This window comes from Pongo abelii, chromosome 9 (assembly GCF_028885655.2).
Source record: "Pongo abelii isolate AG06213 chromosome 9, NHGRI_mPonAbe1-v2.0_pri, whole genome shotgun sequence".
Classification (NCBI taxonomy): Eukaryota; Metazoa; Chordata; class Mammalia; order Primates; family Hominidae; genus Pongo; species Pongo abelii.
Window position 1 is genome coordinate 40,990,849 of NC_071994.2, and position 27,154 is coordinate 41,018,002.

At 36.7% G+C, this 27,154-nt stretch overlaps 1 protein-coding gene and 1 long non-coding RNA gene across 6 annotated transcripts in view; one reads left to right on the forward strand and one right to left on the reverse strand.

Annotated features, from left to right (window-relative positions):
• Positions 1–27,154, reverse strand: part of ANO3 (anoctamin 3) — a 469,771-nt gene that overhangs the window by 326,987 nt on the left and 115,630 nt on the right. For 2 of the 4 annotated variants that reach the window (XM_063728504.1, XM_024255829.3), the window contains exon 2: positions 22,450–22,524. The exons of the other annotated variants lie outside the window; for them this stretch is intronic. In XM_063728504.1, the coding sequence (XP_063584574.1) occupies positions 22,450–22,524 (75 nt within the window). The remainder of the gene's footprint in view (positions 1–22,449; positions 22,525–27,154) is intronic. 4 annotated transcript variants of the gene reach the window in all.
• On the forward strand, positions 7–26,900 carry LOC129048658 (uncharacterized). 2 transcript variants are annotated; one of them, XR_008511179.1, is made up of 5 exons: positions 7–219; positions 11,743–11,790; positions 11,925–12,129; positions 23,986–24,170; positions 26,731–26,900. It is a non-coding gene; the product is annotated as an uncharacterized LOC129048658 (long non-coding RNA). The 2 variants fall into 2 exon arrangements; XR_008511180.2 differs by lacking the exon at positions 7–219 and adding an exon at positions 9,571–9,665.

Consider the following 27,154-nt stretch of genomic DNA (forward strand, 5'->3'; position numbering starts at 1 on the left):
CTAGCGTCCGGCTCCCCTTAGCGGCTACTCGGGGAACAACCCCGCATCCCCCGCGCGTCCAATGCCGCAGTGAGGGGTGGGCGTTGAGCGGGGTTGGCTGGGAGTGGGAGCAGAAGACTTTGCTGGAGGAGGAGATATAAATCGGAGCAAACCTCTAGAGCTGCTACTGATGCCCTCTTTGCCAAGCTTTGAGGCTGGTTATTTATTTCCTAAAAGTTGGTAGGTAAACCCTGGGACTTTTAAGGAAGGGCAAAGTTGGTCTGTGCTCTGAGAGGGTATGCAGTGGCAGATGCAGAGACGTTTCTGTTTTTCTTTCTTAAATTTAAGTGGGGGAGGGGGCAGAAAGCCACCCCAGCTTAGCCAGTAGCATGTTTTATTAGGTAAGCTGTGTTCTATGTCTAGCACTTTTCACTTGAGTTTTCCTCTTCTGCCATTCAGGCCTTGAATCATTTATGATGATGACTGAGGACCATTTATAACCTACTTAGTCACAGGGGCTGAAAAAACACTACCCTCGATGCTCGATTTAATCTTCATAAAAGCCCTATAATGTAGGTAAAATATGATTCTAATATTATAAAAAGAAACTTAAGATCAGAGCAACAACGATTTCTCAAGACCACATAAATCAACACCTTATTTGAAACAGAAGGCACCTGATACCCAAAGAAGTGAAGTAACTCTTTTTGTTTAGTTTGAGAAGTTTTATTGTATTATTTATTTATTTTCTTCACCACTTATTTTAAGTTCGGGGTACATGTGCAGGATGTGCAGGTTTGTTACATAGGTAAACGTATGCCATGGTGGTTTGCTGCACAGATCGCCCCATCACCCAGGTATTGAGCCCAGCATCCATTAGCTATTCTTCTTAATGCTCTCCCTCCCTCTCCAACAGGCCCCAGTGTGTGTTGTTCCCCCATTGTGTCCATGTGTTCTCATCATTCAGCTCCCACTTTGAAGTAACTTTTGAAAGGCCAAACTGCAGTGGCCAAAATAGGACCAGAAGCTAGTTGAACACATTTTTCAGTAGGATCTCCTTTCCTCCATCTATCTCTGCTCCCTGATTCAAAGCCCTAAGTTCTTCCTGGAAGATGTAAGATGTTATTGAACAGACACATCGCGAGAATCCGTTGCTTCCTGAGTTTTGAAGTTTTATGGAATCAACTCAGAATCAGGTGAATAATCCAAATAAAAGCAGATGAAAAATATGAAGGAATTTCCAAACTTTTGATACCTCAAAAATATTGAGTTATTATTGTATGCTGTTTGATTCATCTGTGGTGCAGGATACAAAAGAATGAGGGGAATATAGCTTTGAACAAAGAGATGCTCCAATTATTTATGGATGCATAACAAATTACCCTGAAACTAAGCTGTAAACTAAAATTTATTATTATTATTACTTATGGATTTTACAGGTGGGCTAGATTCAGTCAGGCGGTTATCTCTCAGAGTCTCTCTTGATTGTTCAGTAACTGGTCTTAAAGTCATCTGAAGCTAAAAGCGCAATTGGATTCTACTCTCAGTGGGAGGAATAGCAAACAATGTGCTACCTTCTTTAATGTATCATAATGGTCTTTCCAGAAAGAAATGCTGAGCATTCAATAAGAGCTCAGTATGCAGGCATTGAAGAAATACTTGGTTACAGACAGTGAACTCAGTTTGAGTTCACCTCCAAATGAAGATCTAAAACACAGTTCAGAGACTGTCTCCATAAGGGCTTTTAATACAGATATTGTATAGATGAGGGCACTGAAACCAAGAAGAATAAATGACTTGCTCGAGGATTTTTTTTTTTTTATTTTGTTCATCCAGAGTTAAAATCTGATAGAACTCAACTTACAGATCATTCTGATGTGAACCAACTCATTGATTCTAATGCAACCCAATTCTCCTACGTGAGGATTAGACAACGAATTTAAGAATGGCAGAAAACTAACACCCAATACATACTAGTCAGTTATGACCCCTGTAGATCTCATTTAAATTTTTAAAACCCTTTTAAATCACTGGTTTTAGAATCAGAAATATTTTTGAAATTTAAACTTTAATTCAATCCCTGGTCAGCAGGACTAGTTAAAAGAATTAAAGTCCCCTCGCCGGGCTTGGTGGCAGGCGCCTGTAGTTCCAGCTACTCCGGAGGCTGAGGCAGGAGAATGGCTTGAACCCGGGAGGCGGAGTTTGCGGTGAGCCTAGATCACACCACTGCACTCCAGCCTGGAAAACAGAGCGAGACTCCGTTTCAAAAAAAAAATAAAATAAAATAAAGAATTAAAGTCCCTCTACTCCACACTTCCAGGCACAGGCGGCATCACCTTTACCTTCCTAAGATCTTTTTCTGTTGATCCCTAATTTTCTCCAACCTACTCCCTGATCCAAAACCCAGCAGGAGGCAAATATGTATCTGCTAGAACTAGAAATGAGTTGAGATTTTGAACCTCATTGGATTTTTTTCCAAGGAAAGAATGTTTGTTATTATTTCTAACACCCTTGCACCCTAACCTCCTTGGTGCAGCTATGATTAAACTATCTTGTCATAAAGTTAATTACTTTTCTTAAAATTAGAAACATTTTAGGTTGGACTGCCAGATTGACTAGCAGGGGATTCAAAGAACATCTTTGCTTGTTTTAAAATCAGTCTTTTAGGGGAGGTTGCTAGAGGAACAGCTTTGTGAGGGGCCGAGGAAACTTGAAGCACCATCTGCTTTATAGAAAGGCAGTGCAAAGAGAAAAAGATTCCTCTGTGTGTGTGTGTGTGTGTGTGTGTGTGTGTGTGTGTAAAGAAAGAAAGTACGTTTTGGAAGTGTAGAAAGAGGAGTTTGAGCAAAAGCCCTCTTTTTTAACTCAAAATAAAAATTCTGTGGTGGGGTAAAAGGAAGCATTTTGATGGACTGACATGTCCATTGTGGACTGTTTAAGAATGGATAGTAAGTAGCCTCATTAAGGAAAGCTAAGCTAACTATGAACTATGTTGAGTTGCTTTTTCCTACTATTTTTAGTTTCAAACATTTTTCTCCAAATTTTAATGACATGTGAAATGTGTATTTTATATAATGTTTAGTGAGGGGGCATGATTAATATATAATACACAGTACAGTCTTGACTCTGTTTTCCAAAGTAGAAAAAAAAAAGCCTGGAAATAAACATGCAAAAATGTCTGGAGTAATCATGCTTGCAAGTTGAGTTAAGGGTAATATTTTTTAAACTTTCATATATTTTTATCATTTTCATACTTTATCAATGATATGTGTTGATTTTATCTTTATTACATGCATAGATCTTCAACCTCTTCCCCATATACCTGTCTTGCTACAACTTCAATTTTTCTCTTTTTTCTCTTTGGACCTAGGGTTTCGTTCCCCTTCATGTTTCTGCTGCTCTTGCTCCCCACAACTCACAACCTGTCTCCTGTCCTCCTTAAGTAATTAACTTTGCAACCCCCCTGCTAACATTTGCTCCCCAGAGAGGTAAGAAACTCTGATGTTTACATCACTGGGAAACTTTTTATTCCTTTGAATTTCAAAATAGGTCCCTCAGCTCAACCAATTGTGAGTTTCTCTGTATTGTGCTCTGTCAAAGGGACTGAGAGAGTCCTGTTTCTGCCTCTTTGGGTCATGAATCACTGCCTTAATTAAAATTGGAATTGTCAATGATACTTCTCATTGCCTAAATGGTAACAGAAATGGAAAAGCAGTACTTTCCTGCTTCTAGTTTCTCTCCGTGTATTAAAGACACAAACCAGCTCTGTAAAAAAGTCATATACTATCATAACAGGAAAAATGGAGTGAAATTTAACAATTTTCTCCCTAAAAGCCTATGGTTTCTGGCCATATGTGACAGTATAACAGCAGAATTAAGTAGATTCATTCTGCTGATATCCAGGCTATATGCTCTGAGTAGCATTCAGAAGTAGTACTACTGATGGGTGTGTCTAAGATAAAGTCATGGAGGAAAATCAGCAGCCTCAACCTTCTCTGAGTCCAGCCTTAAGAAGTCTTACAAAACAGAATTTAAAAAAAATTAATTCTCAAGTGCTTGGAGCACATGGCATTTTGAAGAGACAGGAACACAAAATGATTTGTGTGAGAAGACAGCATCAAGAGAAGGGAGATGTGCGGGACAAAGGAGGTGATGATGGGTTAAACAGCAGTTCATATCTTAGACCCCTGCTGAAAATCTTAATAATTATTTCAAGTTGCCTATAGGATTAAATCCATGTTGTTTAATCTGTCATCAGCTACCTTGTCCCATACATCCTTTGGATATGTTTGTTGCCTTGATTGTAGTGATTGCATGACAGGTGTTTGCATATGTTCAAACTCATCATACATTAAATATGTGCAGTTCTTTGTATATCAATTATACTTCAATAATGTTATTAAAAATAAACATAATTTATTTAGACAAAAATCATCAAGTCCATGTTCACTGCTATACCATTCAAGGAGCTCCATATTTTCTTGCAGCACTTTCCAATATTGTTTCAAAGACTCTTTTACAAACTCTTTTAATCCTATATTGCTTTCTTCCTTATTGGTCTGCTTTTGCTGCTGCTGCTGCTGTTTTCTCCACTGGGAATGATTGTCCTAAAACTCCTTCAGGGAGCAATGACATTTCTTGTATGAAGATATATTTTATCCACATCTACATCTACTGAGTACAAAGCCAGTTAGATATAGATTTAGCCTTCTCTGATTTCCATCGAGCATGAATAACATCACTTAATGGCATTTTCATAATGTTTCTACCATGCATTATACATGTATGCTTTTGAAAGTAGGCGCATACTTTTCTACCAGTCAAGAAGAAATCCTTTAAAATAGACCTCAGGTTGACTCACTTTTCTATTTGTCATGGTGCCAAAAAGATGATTGACACATAAAAGCTGAGCAAATAAATATTTGCTGAATGAATGGCTTTCCATAATCCTCAACTACTCTTTATTATTTGTGAAAGTAATCTAGTAATAAGACAGTCAAACAAATTTCAGTGTGCTAATTGCCCTTTGAAATTTACGTACAAGTCTGTAGATTTGCATAACTTCATGACTTTATTTCTTCTAGGCAGATAATTTCATAAAGACTCATCTTGCTGTACTGGTTTGAAAACATAAGAACGTAATAATCGTTGATTTATTTGCCAGGCTCTGCCCAACTTTATAAGCTCTTAAACTGATACTCTGGTAATATCAACAACTTTACCTTATTTTGGTGAATTGCCATGCTTTTGATCAAAGCTGATACTCAGCAAGTATCCTGGGTGTGATTGTACTAGTTACTTGTTGCTGATGTCTCTTCTGATAGCTTGGCCTCTGCCTGACTGGTCAAGGCCTGTGTCTTTTTGGTTGTTTAGGTGTTTGTTTGTAGAAAGATGGAAATGGAGGTAACTTTGTAGTTATATATTTACTTTCCAGAGATAATATATGCTTGACCCCCAGAAGCTAGGGTGACTAATTGAGTGAACAGTGTGGTCTCTATTTGAACATGACCAGGCCGGTTATAAGAGTAACAACACAATGCTAAGCAATCATTCAAACATTAAGTGTGCATGAATAGTTATTTACTGAGAAAAATGATTCTAATACATTATTTATTGATAAAAGCAGACTGCAAAATAATATTGATCCTTTTGGCAAAAAAGTATGTGCATAGATACATCCATAATGATGAAATTCAAAATATAGCTAAGTCTAGATGGAGGAGATGGGGTGAAAAGTTTTATTTTTTCATTTTGCTTACTGATATCTTAATTTTATTGTCCATTCATTCACAGAGTGGCTTTATGTTCCGGGTTGCCTTTTATCTCAGTGTAATTATTAATAGCCTCAAACTTTTAAAAAGTGTGCTGGTTTGGACAGTAAGTTATGTGGTCATTCTAACCATCAAATATGCATTATTTATGTTATAAAAATAAATGTAAAAAGGGAAAAATGATAACTATGTTTAAATTACTTGATAGGAAATGGTTTTATATGCCATTTTAATCCAATAATAACACAGATTTGAAATTGAAAAATGTCAGCACTTGGTCATGGAGGGCCTCTTCTTGACTTAGCAGAGATATGTGGAAAGAGTGCATTGCTTTGGGATTCTAGATCATAGACTCTGTGTCCTAGCATTCTGTCTAACTGTGGGAAAATAAGTTTGCCTCCTTGGATCTAGGTCTCTAACCTGTAATAAGACTGATAACTTAGATGTTCTCTAAAGGTCATTCCATCTCCTCATATTCTAGGCTTTGCTGGAAGAGAATTTCACGCACTCCGGCTTCAGAAGTATAATCTTTATGACTGGTTTGACCAGGAGTTATTCCTTTATCCCCTCTAAAGGAAAATAGTGAAAATAGTAAAGGAAATCCTCACTGATTCAAATATACAGATAGAAGCTTTGTAGCAATCTGAACTTGAATGGGGTTTGAAATCAAACTTGTGGTATAATGAAGGGACAAATAGTTTGACAAAACAAGTCTTAGGATGAAAAGATTTTTGAAGTATTTAATTTACTTATGAAAATAAATATTGATGACTTGAAACCATTTATGTATCAATAATTAATCTTCCAACTATAGTCTTTAGATTCATTAAAGTAAATCTAAATAATCCATATTTAATATCACTGAATAGTCAATCATATAATGTTGCCTTGGAAAATATTCAGTAAAACATATTTTATATCAAATAAAATTATTCTTACTTCCTTACTATACTTTCTCTAAGTAACAGGAGAAACCTGCGTATTTTCTTTTCAGTATAGTTAACAAATATACACTGGAATCTATGTGCAAAATTCAGCTAGGATATATATTTTTAGTTATTGCAAGTTTTATGCCAAAAAAATACCCTGCACATCTTTGTAATTACATTAGGAACAGATAGCAAATGGTGACATAAGCCCTAAGTGTTTGAAGCATCAAGTCTTCCGTATTCGTGGTGTTTTATTGTAAAACAATGGTGGAACATTTGGAAAAAATTTTATAGCATTACATTTTGCACAATAAAAACAAGGGTTTGCATATGGTCCCTTTCAGGAAAGTTTGCATGTTAACTCTGGTGACTACATTTTCCAGTTCCCAAATTAGATTTTGTTACCAGGAAATTGAATCCTTGAGCCCATCCTTTTCCTTTCCCACGGGTTCAGTGCAATCAGGAGCAACCAATCAATTTAATTATACCTATTCATTTCACTAAAACATTTTCTTAAGGTATTTAATACATTATCACCCAGAAACTTGCCTCACATAAATATCTGATTAGGAGTACCTAATGGTAATATTAGTATTTTGTGTATTTTTGTTGTTACATGTTTCCAGACTGCCTTTGGACTCAAGATTGAAACATCAGCTCTTCCTTGGGTTCCCAGCCTACTGGCTGGCACTGCAAAATTTTGGCTTACCAGCCCCCATGTGAGCCAATCCCTTAAAATAAAGTGTTCTCTATACGTACATCTAATTGGTTCAATTTCTCTAGAAAATATTGGCTAATACAGATTTTGGTTGTTGCCTTTGTTGATGAGTGTTTATTTAATAACTAATTTTGGCTTGGGCTCATTTTTAAAAGTGTATATTCTTTGTGTTGTCCAGTCATTGGTGTGTCTTTCAATTTCTTGGTAGTCAGCTAATTTGATAGAGATTTCCTTAAATGTTGTGATACAATTAAATCTTCCACTTCTTGCTGAGGGTCTCAGTGTGTATTTTGGGGGTACACCTGGCAGGCAATGTACAACTTTGCCTACACCTTCATTTCCAGCTTGCACAGTCTCAAGGTCAGCTGAAGTGAGAGATAGGGTCTTTTCTGGGCATATGCCCAGCTCCACAAATATATGTGGTTATTTAGATGTCCAAAAATATGTCAAAACTTTTCAAAGTTACCTATGAACAGCTCATTGCCAGATTTTTCTTTTACATTTTTCAGTCAGCCTCTTATTTACCTCAATTGCTATTGCCACCTCAGTCAGCTGTGATGTTAAATATTGCCTCTGATTGTTTTTGACAAATACTCTTAACTATTTAAGCTTTTCTTATCTACCAAGTTCTGAGTCAGATCAGATAAACATAAACCTTGTGAATGTGGCTTTAACAGATAAGTCAAATAATGACATTTCTCTAGAGATGGAGCATGTGCTGCTAGGCAGCTGGTTTTCACAGCTACTGTGTTTGTAAGTCTACTGGTTTTCAAGAGTATCACAGAGCTGGTAAGATGGAGGTGGGAATATGGGAAATTAAAATGGCACAAAGGGTATTATTACCACAATTCAGCTTTTTTTTCCTAAATAAACACATTGAATTGTTGAAAGCTTTGGATTGATTTCCGGAATTCTAAGAATTAATTTGTCAATTTTTGCCAGTATTTTCTTTGCTTTAATGGAAGAGAAATTGTTTTAGGTCCTTACTCCTTAATTCTGGAAGTGATTTTCTTCTATTCTTGATTCTCTCGTGTTCAAGTGTTGGTTCTGCAGCCACGTTGAGTCTGTACTTCCTCTGAGGCTAGGAGAGCACAGGAAGCCCACGTGTTTTGAAATGGCTAATATAGATTCTTAAACAAGGACCAATGTCTCTTGAATCACAGACCCATAAGAAAAGATGCTCCTTTACATTCACCCACCCCAAGCAGTTTATCCAGCCACTTAATATTCAACCACAGTAAGCCCACGATCCCAGTAAGTCTGGGGGAAAATCCATCCAAAGGATTCCAGTGGTCAGAAATAGGGAAATCAGACAGATCAAAATGCATACACAGTAAAACAAAACTGCCAAAGCAGACATTCAGCCTTAAATAGTTTTTTAAAATGTACTTAAGAGAACCTAAAAGAAACAAGACCCTAATAGCACCTAGCACCCCATATTTTAGTTTCTGATACCTTTCTCCAGTAAAAGGACCCAGGGTTCTTTGGATAAATAGTTGACTTCGGGTCTAGGGCAGGGGACATCCCAGTTGAGCCTCGAGCATCTTGAAGTCCCAGAGAGTAAGAAAGTGGTTAAAAAAAACACACACACATATTGATGAAGGCAGTCAAAGGGGTCACAGAAACCAATGGAAAGAGGTCTCGGTGGTCACAGATGAGAAAATTTTGGCACCAAAATAAATGAAGTAATATTGTATTGTAACCTAAAGTATAAAATATATATCCATGAGCCCATAATGACATAAGTAATTGACTAAATAAATGGGGAAGAAAAGACAAATGTCCCATGCAGAACAATTCCAAATAAATGACGTAACCACTCTACCCTAAAAGAGGAGAAGCATAACTCCCTATTCCTTAGTGTGAGCTGAGTACAGTGACTTCCCTCTTATGAGTACAGTATGGAAAAGGGGAAGAACACTACCTTTACGGTAGAGAAACCTGATAAACATTACTTCAGCTAGGTGACTAAGGTCAACATCAACAGCCATAAATCTAATTGATAATATGTACCTTTCATATGATGTGGTGAAAATGGCACATTCTTTCTGTGTACCTCCCCAAAACTGATAATTCCTTTCTAACCATAAGAAATACTATTAGAGGAGTATGCTATAATATACCTGACCAATAATCCTTAAAACTGTCTATGTCATCAAAAACCAAGAAAGTCTGAGAAACTGTCAAGTCAAGAGGAGCCTAAAGAGACATGGCAACTGCATGTAATGGACTAACCAAGATGAGATCCCGGAACAGAAAAGAGATGAGGTGATAATGAAGAAAATATGAATCAGCTATAGGCTTTAGTTGATAATAACGTATGAATACTGGTTCATCAGCTGTAACAAACATACAAATATTAAGATGTTAATAATAAAGGAAATTGTGCAGGGGGAGGGGTATATGGAAATTCTCTATATTATTCACTCAATGTTTTTATAAATTTAAAGCTGTTCTTAAAAATAAGTAGATTAGTAAGAAATCAGGTCTTCAATTATATTCAAGTGCAAGTAATAAGAAGATTTTCTGGAGCTAAATACCATGGTTTTGCAGCTAAAAAAATACGGTACATAAACTGAAGGAAAGATTCATAGTTAGAACCAAATGAGTGATCTAGAGGATCAAAAGTAAGAATCATCACACAGACAAGTAACATTATAAGAAGAAATGATATGACGAAATATAAAAAAGCTTGAGGAATGGAACATGAGCACTGTTGTTGGAGTAATGAAAATGCTATGAAAAGCAAGAAGAATAAACACTGCAAGTGTAGCAATAATTAAACAATGATAGAAGAAAATTTCTTAGAAATAAAGATAAAGCTTCCTTGAAATAGACTAGAAGGTTAAGAAAAGACACTTATCCTGACATATCTTGTAAAATTTCTGACCACTAAGGAATTTTATAGGGACTGCAAGTGAAACTAATAAAATATTGACGAAGGGAAACAGGAAGGAGATTGACATAGGACTTCTTATTTGCCATGCTGGAAGCTAGAATAGCTTCTTTAGGTTGCTGATAAAAGATGACTACATCCCAGAATCACATGGCTAGATGAGACATAATTTATTCTTGAGTGTAGGAAGACATTTGAGAATTTGTAATAATTTGAGGAATATATAGCTTATAGAACTTGTTTTATTAAAATAGATGAGAAAAAAATCTAGTCAAAAAACAAATCAGAAGACAGACTCCAAGGTTTATGAATAAAATATACTAATATCAAAATTGTATCTATTTATTTGTCTCAGTGCAAGGGATTAATAATACACTTTCCAGGGGAACTTAATATAAGAGCCAAAAAAGATACTGAAAAGAAAAAACACCGTTAAATAGATTCCAGTTTGTTGTCAATTCTCTCAGCAAATCCAGGTGGTTGGGAGTAGGGGATGTAAAAATGTTACAGAAGTCTATCAAGGGGATGAGGGATAAGAAAGAAAAAGTAAAAAGTTAAAATACTCAAGATTTCCTTTTATTGGGGAGGGATCAAGTAGGAGGGAAATAGAAGCATGCATCTTGATGACAAAATAGTTTTATTTAAATCATTTGATTATGAGAACAAAGAAAATAAAAGTAATATGTAATGAATGAGAAAAGAACAGTACATTGTCCAAGGAGAAAACGAATGAAATATATTGCATCCTGATCAAACCAGGAACAATAAGGAAAAGGAAAACATGTGGTCATCAATGAGAAAGAAGTAAAAAGTGCAAAGCAAGATGGAATGAATCCAATCAAGCATATCAGCCACTACTCAAAATATAAACAGATGCATTGTTTTCTACTAAAATACAGAGATTAAATTAGATTAAATAAAGATATGTACATTGGTAGAAATAAAAATATTTAAGGCAAGATAATAAAGCAGTGGGCAAAGTGATTCCAGGTAAATGCAAACAAAACAGTAATCAGGACTGGTAATATTAATATCAATCAAGGTAAAATTTCACGTTAGAAGAACTAAAATGTTAAACAGAAACATTATGTAAAGGTAGGAGTGTAATTTATAAATAAGATATAACATCATATATTTTATGCACCAAACCATACAGCATTTAACATAAAAGTAAACTATTAGACAGCCAAGAAATTAATAAATTGCAGATACAATGGGAAACAATATATACATCAAAAATTTTTAAAAGAGTGTAGTAAAAAGTAAACAAAGATCTAGATTACTTTCTACATTCTGCTAACTTCATTTAACAGAGGTTTTAAGAGCATACAACATCTTTGTAGTTTGTGGACATTTATGAAAATTGGTTGTGTGTTTTGTCATATCTGTTCTGTGTCAACTTTGCTAAACTCTATGTTCTCCAGAATCTCCTTCCCTTTGTGGTTTCAGGTTACAGCTGATCAAAAGAGAATTTGCGCAAGACTTGGGAAGCTGAAGGTATGCAGCAGACCTATGAAGGTCATTTTGTTTAGGAGTGGTTAGAGAATAACACTAATAACATGAGAGAAGAAGATAGATTCTAGCTAGAACTTGTTCTTCCTAGCACTGTGTCCAGCTCTTCTTCTCTACAGGAACTCCAGCCCAGCAGGAGGTAGAGAGTCAATAGCTTGTTCATAGGCTGCCCCATCAGCACTGCATCATCATCTCACTCCAGATTCCCTGGAAGCTCTGATTTGTCTGCCACACCAGTGTTTAAGAAGGGCTGGTTCGTGACATTTCTCTGATCCTCCTGCTTTCTCTTTTGGATTCTCATTGTCTCACAAATCTTACAACTGGGTAAGTTCTTAGTCCTAAAATGAAGCCCTTCTTCTACAATACTTAAAATCGTTCTCATTCTGCTGCCTTGATTGTACATTGATGGATAAAAATAAAATAGAAAGAAATATTTTTTAACAATAAAGTGTTTTAAAAACATTGTCAAATTCTAATAAAAAATAAAATAATTTAAGGTGGTAAAATTTTTTTCTCTGGAAGTCATAGAAATATAAGTTAAAATAACAAGGTATCTTTAAAAGCTTTCCTCATTAGCAAAAATGAAAAGGAGCCATGATACCTATTTTTATAGGATATGTTAACAAAGGCATTTTATCATACGTTGATTTGGCGCTATAAAGTGTTAGAGACAATGTTAACCAATAATCCATCTCCTGGATGTCTATGCCATACAAACAAAGCAGCCATAAGTAATGACCCATATGTCAAGGTGTTTATTGAGTCATTTTTCTTGGTAGCAAAACAATGGAGACAAAATTAATACCCAACAATGTAGTTAATGATGGTTTATCCTACCATGAAGTCTATCCAATTACTTGAGGAGGTAGAAAACATATAGAAAGTTACATACTAGGTTATTAACTTGGGTGGACAGGTTAAGATGGGAGGATGGAAGAAGAGAGGGAAAAAGGGGAGTCAAAAAAGGGAAAAAGCCACGTGCAGTGGCTCATGCCTGTAATCCTAGCATTTTGGGAGGCCGAAGTGGGAGGATCACTTGAGTCCAGAAGTTCTAGACTATCCCTGGCATCATAGAAAGACCCTGTCTCTACAAAATAATAATAAGGATAACAATACTAATAATGTTATCTGGAAATAGTGGCACACACCTGTAGTTCCAGCTACGTTGGAGGCTGAGGTAGGAGGGTTATGTGAGCCTGGGAGGTTGAGGCTACAGTGAGCTGTGGCCCTGCCATTCCACTCCAGCCTGGGCAACAGAGTGAGACCCTGTCTCAGAAAAAAAATACAAAGGGCTAGGGGAAGGAAACAACTATATATTCAAAAGAAGATATATTGCCACATATACATACTTGTGTAAAATATGTATATGTATGGGTAAAACAAAACTAAACATTAAAACAAATTCTTATATATTTAGCCCAACATAATTTATCCACCAGATTTATCCATATTCCTCAGTAGGAACCCTCAACTTGGGTCAAAATATACTTCTATATGTGCCTCATAAAAATAATCCAAAATACCTCCTTTTGTTTCCTCTTTTTGGAACGTTCTCCACCTGATGCACATCATACAAGTTCTCCAAGGACCAGTTGATGTGTCATCTCTCCTCTGAATACACCAGCCCACACAAAGTCTCTTCCAAACTTCTTTATCCTTACTAAATAATTTAGCACTTAATTATATAGAACCATGAATTGTTCTCTGATTCTTTTATGCTGTCACTCGTGTCTCCCTACCGATTAGTCCTATTCTAAGTTTCTATTTCTTTTAACAGATGCATCACCAAATTGTACCTTTTGGGTGGTGATTGTTCTGTACAGCATAATGCTTAGTCTTTGGTTTCCAAACATGGATGCAGCTGAGAAAGTATGCAGCCATGACCTCAGAAGACCTTAGTTAAAATTGCATTCTGTTAATTGCTATGGAATGTGCCTGAGTACATCGTATTTCTCTCAGCCTTGGTTCTAATATCTGTAAAATAGGACTCTTAGGCTTAATATACATTTTTAATTATACTTTAAGTTCTGGGGTACATGTGCAGAACATGCAGGTTTGTTACATAGTTATACACGTGCTGCGGTGGTTTGCGGCACCCATCAACCTGTCATCTACATTAGGTATTTCTCCTAATACTATCCCTCCCCTAGCCCCCAACTCCCTGACAGGCCCTGGTGTGTGATGCTCCTCTCCCTGTGTCCATGTGTTCTCATTGTTCAACTCCCACTTATGAGTGAGAACATGTGGTGTTTGGTTTTCTGTTCTTGTGTTAGTTTGCTGAGAATGATGGTTTCCAGCTTCATCCATGTGCCTGCAAAGGACATGAACTCATCCTTTTTTATGGATGCATGGTATTCAATGGTGTATATCTGCCACATTTTCTTTGTCCAGTCTATCACTGATGGGCATTTGGGTTGGTTCCAAGTCTCTGCTATTGTGAACAGTGCTGCAATAAACATACGTGTGCATGTGTCTTTATAGTCACATGATTTATAATCCTTTGGGTATATACCCAGTAATGGGATTGCTGGGTCAAATGGTATTTCTGGTTCTAGATCCTTGAGGAATCTCCACACTGTCTTCCACAATGGTTGAACTAATTTATACCCCTACCAACAGTGTAAAAGCGTTCCTATTTCTCCACATCCTCTCCAGCATCTGTTGTTTCCTGACTGTTTAATGATCGCCATTCTGACTGACATGAGATGGTACCTCATTGTGGTTTTGATTTGCATTTCTGTAATGACCAGTGATGATGAGCTTTTTTCATGTTTGTTGGCCGCATAAATGTCTTCTTTTGAGAAGTGTCTGTTCATATCCTTTGCCAACTTTTTGATGTTTTTTTTTTCTTGTAAATTTATTTAAGTTCCTTATAGATCCTGGATATTAGCCCTTTGTCAGATGGATAGATTGCAAAAATTTTCTCCCGTTCTGTAGGTTTCCTATTCACTCTGATGATAGTTTCTGCCAGCTCTTAATATACATTTTAAAACAGCCTGGATTGTAGAAAGCATTCTGAGTTGGTGAACCTGACCTTGAGTCTGAACTCTGTAAACAATTTATCTCATATAGCACCTGGCAATTTTTTACCTGTCCCTCTGCATCCATGTTATTTCACACTGAGACTAGCTAAGACAGTTGTGCTACCCAGAACTAGTGTTACCTTATAATTTCTAACAGGCATACCTTTGAACATGAAAGGAATTGCTATTAGTTATTACACTGAATGGGACCACAGGCATAAATAAGGATTGTCTCTGGCCAACTAGGTGTAGGGGGACCCCCTGAAACTATTGCTATGGAATAAAAGATGAAATGCTCCTGATTATTGTAAATACAAAGTTGCATGCAGGATTGTGTAAAGACAATGCAAGGTTGGGCTGCCAGAATGAACCAACAGTGTGGGATGTGCTTCCCCATGCACAGAGCCTATGAACGGACATGCAGTCAGGGAGATTTCACATCACCAAGATTTCTATCCCAGAAAAGCAGATGTTCATAGCTCTGGGAATGGAATGTGACCCTTGTGGAGAGCCTATAAATGGACACATGAGGGGGCACCTGTTCATACGGATAAGATAGGGCTATAAACGCCCTTATCTTGCCACGGCTCTTGTAGGTCTCTTTAGGGTTAAGACATACTCCCTTCTGAGAATTTGTGGTCTAACCAGTTGTCTAGTTTCACATCCTGCTTCTATTGATTGTTTGCAACCAGCTTTTGCTGCAATTATTACTACTGATTAGTGTCTTACTAAAAATAGCTTATGGATAGACTGTGTTTCTGGTTTAAGGATCTGTTAGAAATTGCTGATGCACACACTATATTGTAAATTCTTATCTCTGTACACTGTACTTCTGCATACCAATGATATGTTAAAGGATTACTTCATCCCATGTGACCATCTCACCTCATAATCAAACAACCCTAAATCCCTCACTAACCTACCCCTGCCCTCACTAAACTTAATAATAAATGCTGGTATATCCAGTGCATTGGTGGCATCTCAGGACCAGAAGGAGGTGACCCTGCTGGACCCAGCTTTCACTATCTTGTGTGTGTCTTTTATTTCTTGACCTGCAGATCTGCCTGGGAACAAAGAAAGAGCCCTGTTGCATTGAGGGCTGCTGGCCAGATCCCACAATAACTAGGAACTATGCAGACCACATCTAGGGTAAATACGCAGCCACACACAGATACCTCATTTGTGTGTAGCAGGAGATAATTCTATTTCCTATTTACCCCTTCTGTTCTCACCCTCAACCCCAGTGGAGAGGAAAGGTCTTTAGTAAAAGAGTGGAGACATAATTTGCATAATTAATTAATTACTCTATGAGGTAGAGTCAATATGAATAGGGCTATGTTTTGTTTATCTTTCCCTCTATCAAACATTTTAAGATTATAAGACAGTGGTTTTAAGTTGATGAACATGAGAAAAATCTGGCTTTTGGGTTGTCTTATTTGGTCTACAGAATATTTCTTTAAAGGATTCAAAAGCATCTCCAATATTCTAAAGTGAGATAGCTAGCTAGCTAGATAGCTAGCTAGGTAGGTAGACAGGTAGATAGATAGATAGATAGATAGATACATAGATAGATAGATAGATAGATAGACATATAGACAGACAGACAGACAGATAGATAGGTCCAGATTTGCAATTTCTCTTGAAAAAAAAAAGAGAATATCTCTTAAAAGTGAAACTTCATTCCCACTTGTCAACGATCAAGTGGAACTGAACAGTCAATTCTTTCTAATTTTATCTCTAGTTCATTATACTTCTCCTAAAGTTGAGGGTTAAATATATTTATTCTTCTCCAAGAGATAGCATGGACTGCCTGCCTAATTCACCCACATGTTCTGCCTAGACCCTGAAAGTATTAGATATTCTGAGCTTCAGGTAAATCTCCCCCCAGCAACTTGCAGCAGAGACTTTCAGAGTGCTGCCAGAAACAAGGTGGAGAGCAGAAGATTAGAAAAACTGAGGAGAATTGAGGGGAAATCACTGGAGTCTAGAAAAAGAGGATGGACTCTGAGCTGCTCACCCGAAGTGGATTTTTATGGACTGATAATTAGGTAATGATAGGTAATACACAGATATTTTTGGACTGATAGAAAACAAGATGAATTGCTCTTTATCTGAATGCCATACATGGATGTAATCATCTACAGCTGTTTTTTTTTTTTCTGAGAATATACATAATATATACCTACCTAGGATTTATGGAAAGAAAATAAATATTACATGTAAAATAAAAACAATAATATTTACTCATAAAACTATTGGGATTAAACTCAGCAATAACAGAATATAACTTATCAACTACACATAACTATACAATGCTGAATGGCTTGATGATGATGGTGAAGGGTCTATATTAATGGAGCATGATTTTCAGTTTGGGAGGTTGATTAGATTACCCAGATAAAGTCTTTATATCTTGCTTCTTTGACTCACATTTACTGAACAACTCTTGTTGAAAATAGAGATAAGAGAAAAACCTACTAAGTCATTACTAATATGACTTGGATCAATTTATCATTTATTTCACATATTTATTATGTTTCCTGAGCCCTGAGACCCTGGGGTCTCAAAGAGAGGAAGGACCAACATCTTTGCCCAACAGAGTGGGATGACAGCAAGAGGCTCCAGACAAACTGAGTTCTAGAAACTAATATACAGAAGAAGACAAAGAAAGAAAAAGAAGAAGGGGAAGGTTGGCTAACTTGCCTTTCTCACTTATAATCATAGGGCACTGCCTCACATCTCTCCACAGCATACTCGCCAATCCATTTTTGGCCACAGGAATTTTGTATATTGCCCCATTTACAATGAAAAAGCATTAATGAGTAGAATAATGGCAACTAATATTTAATTTTAATAAGATTTAATATTTAATTATCAAATAAATATTTAATTAATTAAATTATTTAATTATTTAATATTTAATTTTATAAGATTTTTAGTATGCTAAGCACTTATCTCAATCCTAATACTATCTTCATAAGATCAGTAATGTTATCACAAATTTATAAATGAGGAAATTGGGAATCAGTTGAATTAAGTAACATACATAAAATCATGCAGTTGGAAAATGCATAACTAAGATTTGAATGCAGATCATCTGACTCAAAAGTCCAGGAAGATGATTGCCATGCAGTAATAGCTCTATAACCCCTCTTCTCAGCTGTCTTATAAGAGGGAACACACGGCATGCTAGTGAGCAATTTCCATTTCAAGGCCTGGTATAAAGGCTACTCTCTTGATAAGGCCTTACTGAATTTGCCACATTGAAATTAAACTCTCTCTCCATTGTGGGCCCACAACACTGTATTTCTCTCTATGGACAAACATATATTGCCTTTTATTATAAGCACTTATGCATTTTTCTTCTACTGAACTTTTTGTGTTGAGAAAAACCATGGCAGTCGTGCTCACTTCTGTCTCTCTTTCTTTTTTAGGTACCCTCTTTTTATTATATTATATTATAATATTTAATTTCATTTAAATATTAAGACTTTTTGTTATAATGTAATCACAAAAAGCATACATTTATATAGCATTTAACAAATTGTTTTCCAATGCAGTAACTCTTCCAGTACTTACACATAATCTACATTTGTGAACTATGTATTATCACCTGTATTTTTCTTTCTTTTCTTTTCTTTTTTTTTTTTTTTTTTTTTTTTTTTTTGAGACAGAGTCTTGCTTCATCACCAGGCTGGAGTGCAATGGCATGAGCTCAGCTCACTGCAACCTCTGCCTCCTGGATTCAAGCAATTTTCCTGCCTCCGCCTCCCAAGTAGCAGGGACTATAGGCACGCACCACCACGCCCAGCTAATTTTTTTGTATTTTTAGTGGAGACAGGGTTTCACCATGTTGGCCAGGATGGTCTCAAATTCTTGACCTCATGATCTACCTGCCTCAGCCTCCCAAAGTGCTGGGATTACAGGCGTGAGCCACCATGTCTGGCCTATCACCTGTATTTTTCTAATAAAAATTAAGAGACTGTAAGAAATTACGTTACTGCACCTAATTCAACATTGATTCTTCTAATTTTGAATCCAATGTTCTTTTCAGAGCCTTTTCATGTACTCTCACACTTTGCTCAGTGTCTGTTACAAAAAAGATTCACAAGAATGGTGCAATAAATGAATAAATGAATGGACACATGTCCTAAGAAAAGAAGACACTCTATTGAACATATTTTGTACTGATATGCTAGGTACAAAATATATTTTGCATCGATATGCTAGGTACTCACCTTTTATCCAAGGAATAAAATGACTTGTGCGAAGATTTGATCTTTCTAGGTTGCATTATAAGAACGAAACAGCAATAGGAACAACTGATTTGAAACAATAAAGATTAAAGTACACACTCTCTGAAGAATTTGGAATTCATTTAAACAATTTCCAAAGCAAATGATGGAATAGTATATTTACATGATATTTAATTATTTACCATGTTCATGAAAATAATACCTGTGCTAAAAGAAGGCTTTCAAAATTGACAAATGGGATCTAATTAAACTAAAGAGCTTCTGCACAGCAAAAGAAACTACCATCAGAGTGAACAGGCAACCTACAGAATGGGAGATTTTTACAATCTACCTATCTGACACAGGGCTAATATCCAGAATCTACAAATAACTTAAACAAATGTACAAGAAAAAATCAACCCCATCAAAAAGTGGGTGAATGATATGAACAGACACTTCTCAAAACAAGACATTTATGCAGCCAACAGACACATGAAAAAATGCTCACCATCACCGACCATCAGAGAAATGCAAATCAAACCCATAATGAGATACCATCTCACACCAGTTAGAATGGCGATCATTAAAAAGTCAGGAAACAACAGGTGCTGGAGAGGATGTGGAGAAGGAACACTTTTACACTATTGGTGGGACTGTAAACTAGTGCAACCATTGTGGAAGACAATATGGCGATTCCTCAAGGATCCAGAACTGGAAATATCATTTGACCCAGCAATTCCATTACTGGGTATATACCCAAAGGATTATAAATCATGCTGCTATAAAGACACATGCAAACACATGTTTATTTCAGCACTATTCACAATAGCAAAGACTTGAAACCAACCCAAATGTCCATCAATGATAGACTGGATGAAGAAAATGTGGCACATATACACCATGGAATACAATGCATCCATAAAAAAGGATGAGTTCATGTCCTTTGTAGGGACATGGATGAAGCTGGAAACCATCATTCTGAGCAAACTATCGCAAGGACAGAAAACCAAACACTGCATGTTCTCACTTATAGGTGGGAATTGTGAGAATACTTGGACACAGGGTGGGGAACATCACACACTGGGGCCTGTTGTGGGGTGGGGGGAGGGGGGAGGGATAGCATTAGGAGATATACCTAATGTAAATGACCAGTTAATGGGTGCAGCACACCAACATGGCACATGTATACGTATTTAACAAACCTGCACGTTGTGCACATGTACCCTAGAACTAAAGCATAATAAAAAGTTTAAAAAAAAATAAGAGAAGGCTTTTAATCAGTTAAGAGGGAATTATGGACCAATTCCCCAGAAAACTCATGTGAATCTCCCTACGGTTAAAATTTTGGCTTAAATTAAGACAGAAAGACATATCAGAGTACAGGAGATAATTGGTGCTCTGCTGTACACAGCAGTCATGGGCTTTCAATAAAACTAAGGACCTCTGTAAAACTGTGAATTGTTTTTGAAAAATCAACTTAGAGCTGCCTAGCAACTTATCCTTCTCCTCTTTAGTAATATCTTCACCTACACACAGAAGTTGGGTGACCTGTCCTGTGAGTATACGTTTTCTAGAACGGGTCTGGAGACAACGTAAAAATACTGCTTTCTAACAATTCTAATCCTAAATTTCATAGTCAGTGGGAATTCTATATTTCACTAGTTTCAAGGCTTATGCCAATATCTGTGAATCATGAAGAGCTCTGTCTCTTCAGGAGACAGATGTGGGTTCAAGTCCCGTTCAGGCCTTCATGAGGGCAGAAGTAGCTAGAACACTAGTTACTCATTACTTCACATGTCTAGTCCTCATTCGTCTAATCCTAGTTGTAGCACTGGCCTCAGAGTTGTTGGGAAGAGTCAATAAATCCACACAATAGACTTAGTCAATGAACCAAATACAGTACCTGACACATAAGAATAATTTCATAAATACCAATTTCTTTGAATATTCTCATTGTCCTTCATGTTATCCCCTAATCTGTTTTTACTCACTTCATTGATTCCCCATTTCTCCTTTCTAATTTCCATTCCATAAACCACCTTTCTTTGAGTATGAAGAAACTTCTGATAATTACCTGTACATATTATTTAATATGAGAAGGCCATTTAGAGGCAAAGCAATGAGGGATAAAATAGTAAAGAAAAAAATAATAGCAAAGTTTATGCCAGAGAAAATCTAGTTTACTAGTTACTTGGAGGCATCCCAAGTGGCTTTTACTGTGTGTATGGTGAGAGATTGATCTTCAGTTACCGTCTCAGAAATCTGACTTTGGCAGAAGGAAGCAGAAGCCTTTCCTAAGGTAGACTCATGGTAAACAAGTTCACAGAATATACTATAATACCAATATAATACTAATAAAATTATTCTTATGTCATGAAAAATAGTACTGCTGTGGGGACTGGCAGTAACAGTGTCTATGTAGCACACACATTTCCAAAACACACATATTCACACAACACACACATGGGTGCTGACTAGAAAACAATGAAACCAGAGATTTATGCTGACTCCAGAATCAAGGCAAGGTGAGTCAGTCATACGATTTAAAAAGTTAATAGCATTAGGCTGTGGTAGTCCAATGTACACCTCTCAATTTGGTGTTCAGACAGAAGGAACTCTTGGACTAAAGTAAACTCTTCTATGAAAAAATTCTCCTACAAGTATGGCCAATGTTTAACTCTCTATTTTATGTTTTCTCATGTGAATAGCTACCTTCTGAGTGATCTATTCTCTGTCTAACCCTGATAATGTAATTGATTAACTCAGTTAACCAATAACCAATCAATTGGTTAACCAATAGAATTGCTGTCTCTCTTGAAAAGTGGGCCTCAAAAAGAAGTTGACTGCTAAGTACATTTTGCATTTATCTGATTTCATTTATTATAGGTTGGTTTATTGCTAACTATTCAGGGATTTTATGGCTGTTTGCTATTTTATATATGTAGCTATCTGTGCATATATATAAATGATTATCATATAAAATCTACATTACCTTTTTTAAAAGCAGGTAATGTAAGTATGTATATATCAAATGATTTGTGTAGGGTCTTTTGCTGATTAATTTATTAATGCTTACTGAGATTGCAAAGTTATTTTGGAATGTAAATACTTTCTTAAATGGTGCAAATGTTTTTGTATGTGAGCTCTTGTATGAGACATTTATAAGTAAATGCATTTTTATTAGAAGCTTAGGATAAAAATAAATTACACATGTGAATATGCTTTGCAAAGTGTATGATGAGCTAAATGTCACATATAGTAATTATTAACATAAGACTAAATTTGTGTTAAATTTTCACACCCCATAAAGGCTCTGGAGTTGCTACCACATTATATTGAAGAACAGAGTTGGTAGGAGCTCTTGAAACACCATCCCCAAGACTCACCTTCATTATATTTGCCTTTGGCAGCCCACACACTCTTCTCAAGCCCACGATGAGACAAGCACAACTTTTGCAGGCCTGTGAGAGAGAACAAAAGAGCAAAATAAAAATTGCTCAGAAACTCAGTAGACCAGAAAGAGAGTAGAAAATTATCATGGAAAAGAAGAGCTTTTCATGTTGACTATAGCTGCAGTAGAACTACTATCTGATATAGGTCAAATTAGTTCTGAAGAAGTGTGTAGGAAGGTACAATTTTCAGTAAATTGCATTAGAAACTAAGCAGGTGGGTAGGTTCTATTCACTGTTATGCAAGCTGATTTAGCTGTCATCTTTGAAACAGCTTAGAATGGACAGATTTTCCAATTACATTTTCCTAGGGTGGGTAACACACTCTTCTAATATTCTGTCCACCCCAACTCGGAGGCTGTACCTTTTCCTTTGCTCACTCTGATCTTTTTCGTAGGCATGCTAAATCACCAGAATTATTGAGCATAACCTATCCTTTCCAACCTCTGCTCAGCCTGTTGTCTGTGTCTAGAATGCCTTCTTTATCTAACAAGTCAATGGAAAGTCTACTCTTATGATTCAACTCTTAGAAAGACAACTTTTTAAGTGACACCTCCACTTAGGAACAATCATTCCTATTAAAAAACCCTTTCTATGGAAATGTATGCAATCCTGAAATGATACCTAGTAAAATGTAGTGGAGACTACATTCCCATCACTCTAACTATATGAACTTGGGGAGATTAAAATCTCTGACCTCAGTTTTTCTTTCTCGTGCAAAATAGAAATAATAATAAGAACTACCTTGAAATGTTGTAAAAATGAAAATGTGCATAGGCTGTTTAGCTTTTGTGCATGTTAAATCCCTGGGATAGATCCTGGTTCATTAGCAATCAACAACTTTTTCTGCCCATAAACATAGTAATTCCTTTATTTCTATGCCTCCCTCATTAGACAATCAGTTCCTTAATGGTGGATACCGTATCTTTGAATTCATTTCTGTATCCTTTTCCCTGTTCCCAAATGTTTGACAAAGTTCCTTGTATTAACAAGGTTTTGTTTTCATTTTAATATAAGTTGCCTAAGCTTATTCAATTGATATGTGATATAGTTAACCTCACCTTTTAAGTAGCCTGCCAATTGAACAAAATTAGTTTTATGTAATAATAGAAAAAAAAATTCTGTAAAATATCCGCTTAAATACTTTTATAGGAGTATAAACTTGCTTGCCAGATAAATGAATAATGATGTACAGTCTACTTCATTTATAATAGTAGAGTGTATTTTATAACGGTTGAGTGCATTCTATACTAAATTGTATGAAATCGCCTTAAATATCAGTTTATGGAATGTAAACTGAAAGAAACCTTGAGGACTATCTAATCCAATCCTTATTTCACAGATAAGCAAACTGAGACCCAGTATGTGTAAGGGGCTTATTAGGAGATGTGCAGCTTGGAAGTCACAGAGAGAAAACTTGAATTCAGGTCTCTTCATTGTTTTTTCTTGTCTAACACTTTTGTGTCTTTGCAGAAAGATATTTAGATTAGCCAATTGTGCCATCAACATGATAAAACAGATAAAATGATTTTGAGGAGACTAAGACCAGATGTTCAGAAAAGCCATAATAAATTTGAACTAAATATCTTCAGTTAAAGATGGAAAGCAAGCTGAACTCCAAAAGTAGAAGGATTTGGGTAGACCAAGGAAATTACAAGGTAACTTCAGGTGTGAGAAATAATGAGTGAAGTGTAAAATCAGAACAGACAAAGACTTTGTGAGATGAAAGAGAGGAAAATGGGGTTAGAGAAGCCTGTTGACAGAACCCTAGACAAATGCAGAAAAGGCATAATTATAAGAAAGCTGAAAACACATAGTGCAATTCAATCATGTGATGGCCAACAAAACTAAATAATTTTGTCTTTTTCATTAAATTGTTGTTATTATTATTATTATTATTATTATTATTATTATTTAGAGATGGAGTTTCGCTCTTGTTGCCTAGGCTAGAGATGCCATCTCGGCTCACTGCAACCTCCACCTCCTAGATTCAAGTGATTCTCCTGCCTCAGCCTCCTGAGTAGCTGGGACTACAGGCGTGTGCCACCATGTCTGGCTAATTTTTGTAGTTTTAGTAGAGACATTTAAATTTTTAGTAGAGACATTTCACCATATTGGCTAGGCTGGTCTCGAACTCCTGACCTCAGGTGATCCACCTGCCTCAGCCTCCCAAAGTGCTGGGATTACAGGCGTGAGTCACAGCACCCAGCCCCTCATTAAATTATTAACTACATCTGGAGGACATTAAAAAAGAGACCCTTTACTTATTTATTTTGAGACAGAGTTTTGCTCTTGTTGCCCAGGCTGGAGTGCAATGACGTAACCTTAGCTTACTGCAACCTCCGCCTCCAGGGTTCAAGCGATTCTCCTGCCTCATCTTCCGGAGTAGCTGGGAATAGAGATATACGCCACCACGCCTGGCTAATTTTTGTATTTTTAGTAGAGGCGGGATTTTACTATGTTGGCCAGGCTGGTCTCAAACTCCTGACCTCGTGATCCGCCTGCCTCGGCCTCCCAAAGTGCTGGGATTACAGGCATGAGCCACCACACCCAGCCGACCCTATTTATTAAAAGTACATTTTGGGAAGATTAATCTAACATTTATGTGTAGAATGTTGTAAAAAAAAAAGTCATAGTTTAAGGCCCCATAGATTATATGGGAATTTTAAAAAGTAGACTGAAGCTTCAATAAAGGTTGTGGCATTGTAAATGGAATATATGGGTAACATTACAAAAGAAACCTCAAAATTACCCAGTTGGCTAGGAAGTAAAGAATAGAGACAGAGATAGAAGGCGATCATATTTCATAATATTTCATACTTAGGAGACCTGACACATGTTTTCCATTGACAAAGTTAGGAAGGCAGGGAAGAAGGTCATGCTGGTATGAGATGTGATAGCCCCATTTCAGACATACTGATTTTGGGGGCAATTCTGTTTTTTAAAACACATGTTTTCTTTTTTTTAGAGACAGGGTCTCACTCTGTCATCCAGGCTGGAGCGTGGTGGCACAATCAGGGCTCACTGCAGCCTCAACCTCCAAGGCTTCAGTGATCCTCCCACCTCAGCCTCCCAAGTAGCTGGGACCACAGGTGCACACCACTGCACCTGTCTAATTTTTTATTTTTTGTAGAGACGAGGTCTCCCTATATTGCCCAGACTGGTCAGCCTCCCAAAGTGCTGAGATTATAGGTGTGAGCCACCATACCTGTCCTTGAGTTTGGGACAATTCTATCCATGCGTTCAGGAGCCTTGGAGAGAGGTAAGGTTAGGAGATATAGATTGGGATATTATGCAAAGGTGAAGGCTGAATCTATATAAGGATTAAGTTCTTGAAAGACAAGAATAGGAAGAATAGGCCAGGAGCAGTGGCTCATGCCTATAATCCCAGCATTTTGGGAGGCCGTGGCGGGCTGATCATGAGATCAGGAGATCGAGACCATCCTGGCTAACACAGTGAAACCCCGTCTCTACCAAAAATACAAAAAAAAAAAAAAAAAAAAATTATCCGGGCTTGGTGGCGGGCGCTTGTAGTCCCAGCTACTCCGGAGGCTGAGGCAGGAGAATGGCCTGAACCTGGGAGGCAGAGCTTGCAGTGAGCCGAGATCGCGCCACTGCACTCCAGCCTGGGCGACAGCGAGAAGCGAGACTCTGTCTTAAAAAAAAAAAAAAAAAAAAGAATAGGAAGAATAAAGTGCAGGGAGAAAGACAAATTCTTAGCCCACACCTACAGCTGGTTGGCGGAACATAAAAGAGAAACCAATAAACCAGTGAAGAGCTATCAATGGAGTATTTGAAACAAAATATATTTTCAACTCCATAATGAGCGAGCCCTACATACTAAATGCAGTTGAGGAGCTTGTTTACTGGGTATAACTATATCAATTTCAAAATGCTACTTTCTATATCAGGATTTATATCTGGCCAAATGATTCAACTCTTGTATGAAAAAATAAATATAATTTAATAAAGAACTCTGAAAGTGGTTACATAAGACTAGTTCATCTTTAGAAACATAAAAGTGAATTGAAATATTTCATTAAAATATTGGTTTCTGAGAAAGTCTCTCCAGACTACTTGTTGAATATCACTTATCAAATTTGCTATTCCTCTGAAAACCCTCTTTTATCAGGATTTATGAGTAAGACAAACATTAGGTCTCTCTTCTGTCTCAGTGGAAAAACCCCATGCTAATCTGATTAAAGTTCCTTAAATAAGTTAACAGATCTGGGTGCCAATATCATCAAAGGAGCTACATGTCATCTTGAATGAGTTTTGGGAAGGAAGGCCAGCCAAAGTCAGAAGTCGTTTGAATGAAAAGCTGAGACTTTTCAAAGTTGCCTGCAATCATATACTGACTCAATGAATAAAGACATCTAAATCAGATTGAATCATGCATTATCAATGCTGAAAGACAACCTACAATAAAATGTCTTTATTAGGACCAAAGTTGTTTACGTGGAATATTACTTTTTTTTTTTTTTTTTTTTTGCCTTGTAGAGAGCTAATGAATCGGTTCGGAATAAAAGTGATTCATAACCATCTAATTGGATAACTATGAAGAGTTCACTTTTTCTTAATTTCTGTCTCTGTAAAATGAGAAGATCGAACTGAACCCTTTTCTTTTTTTTTTTTTTTAAAA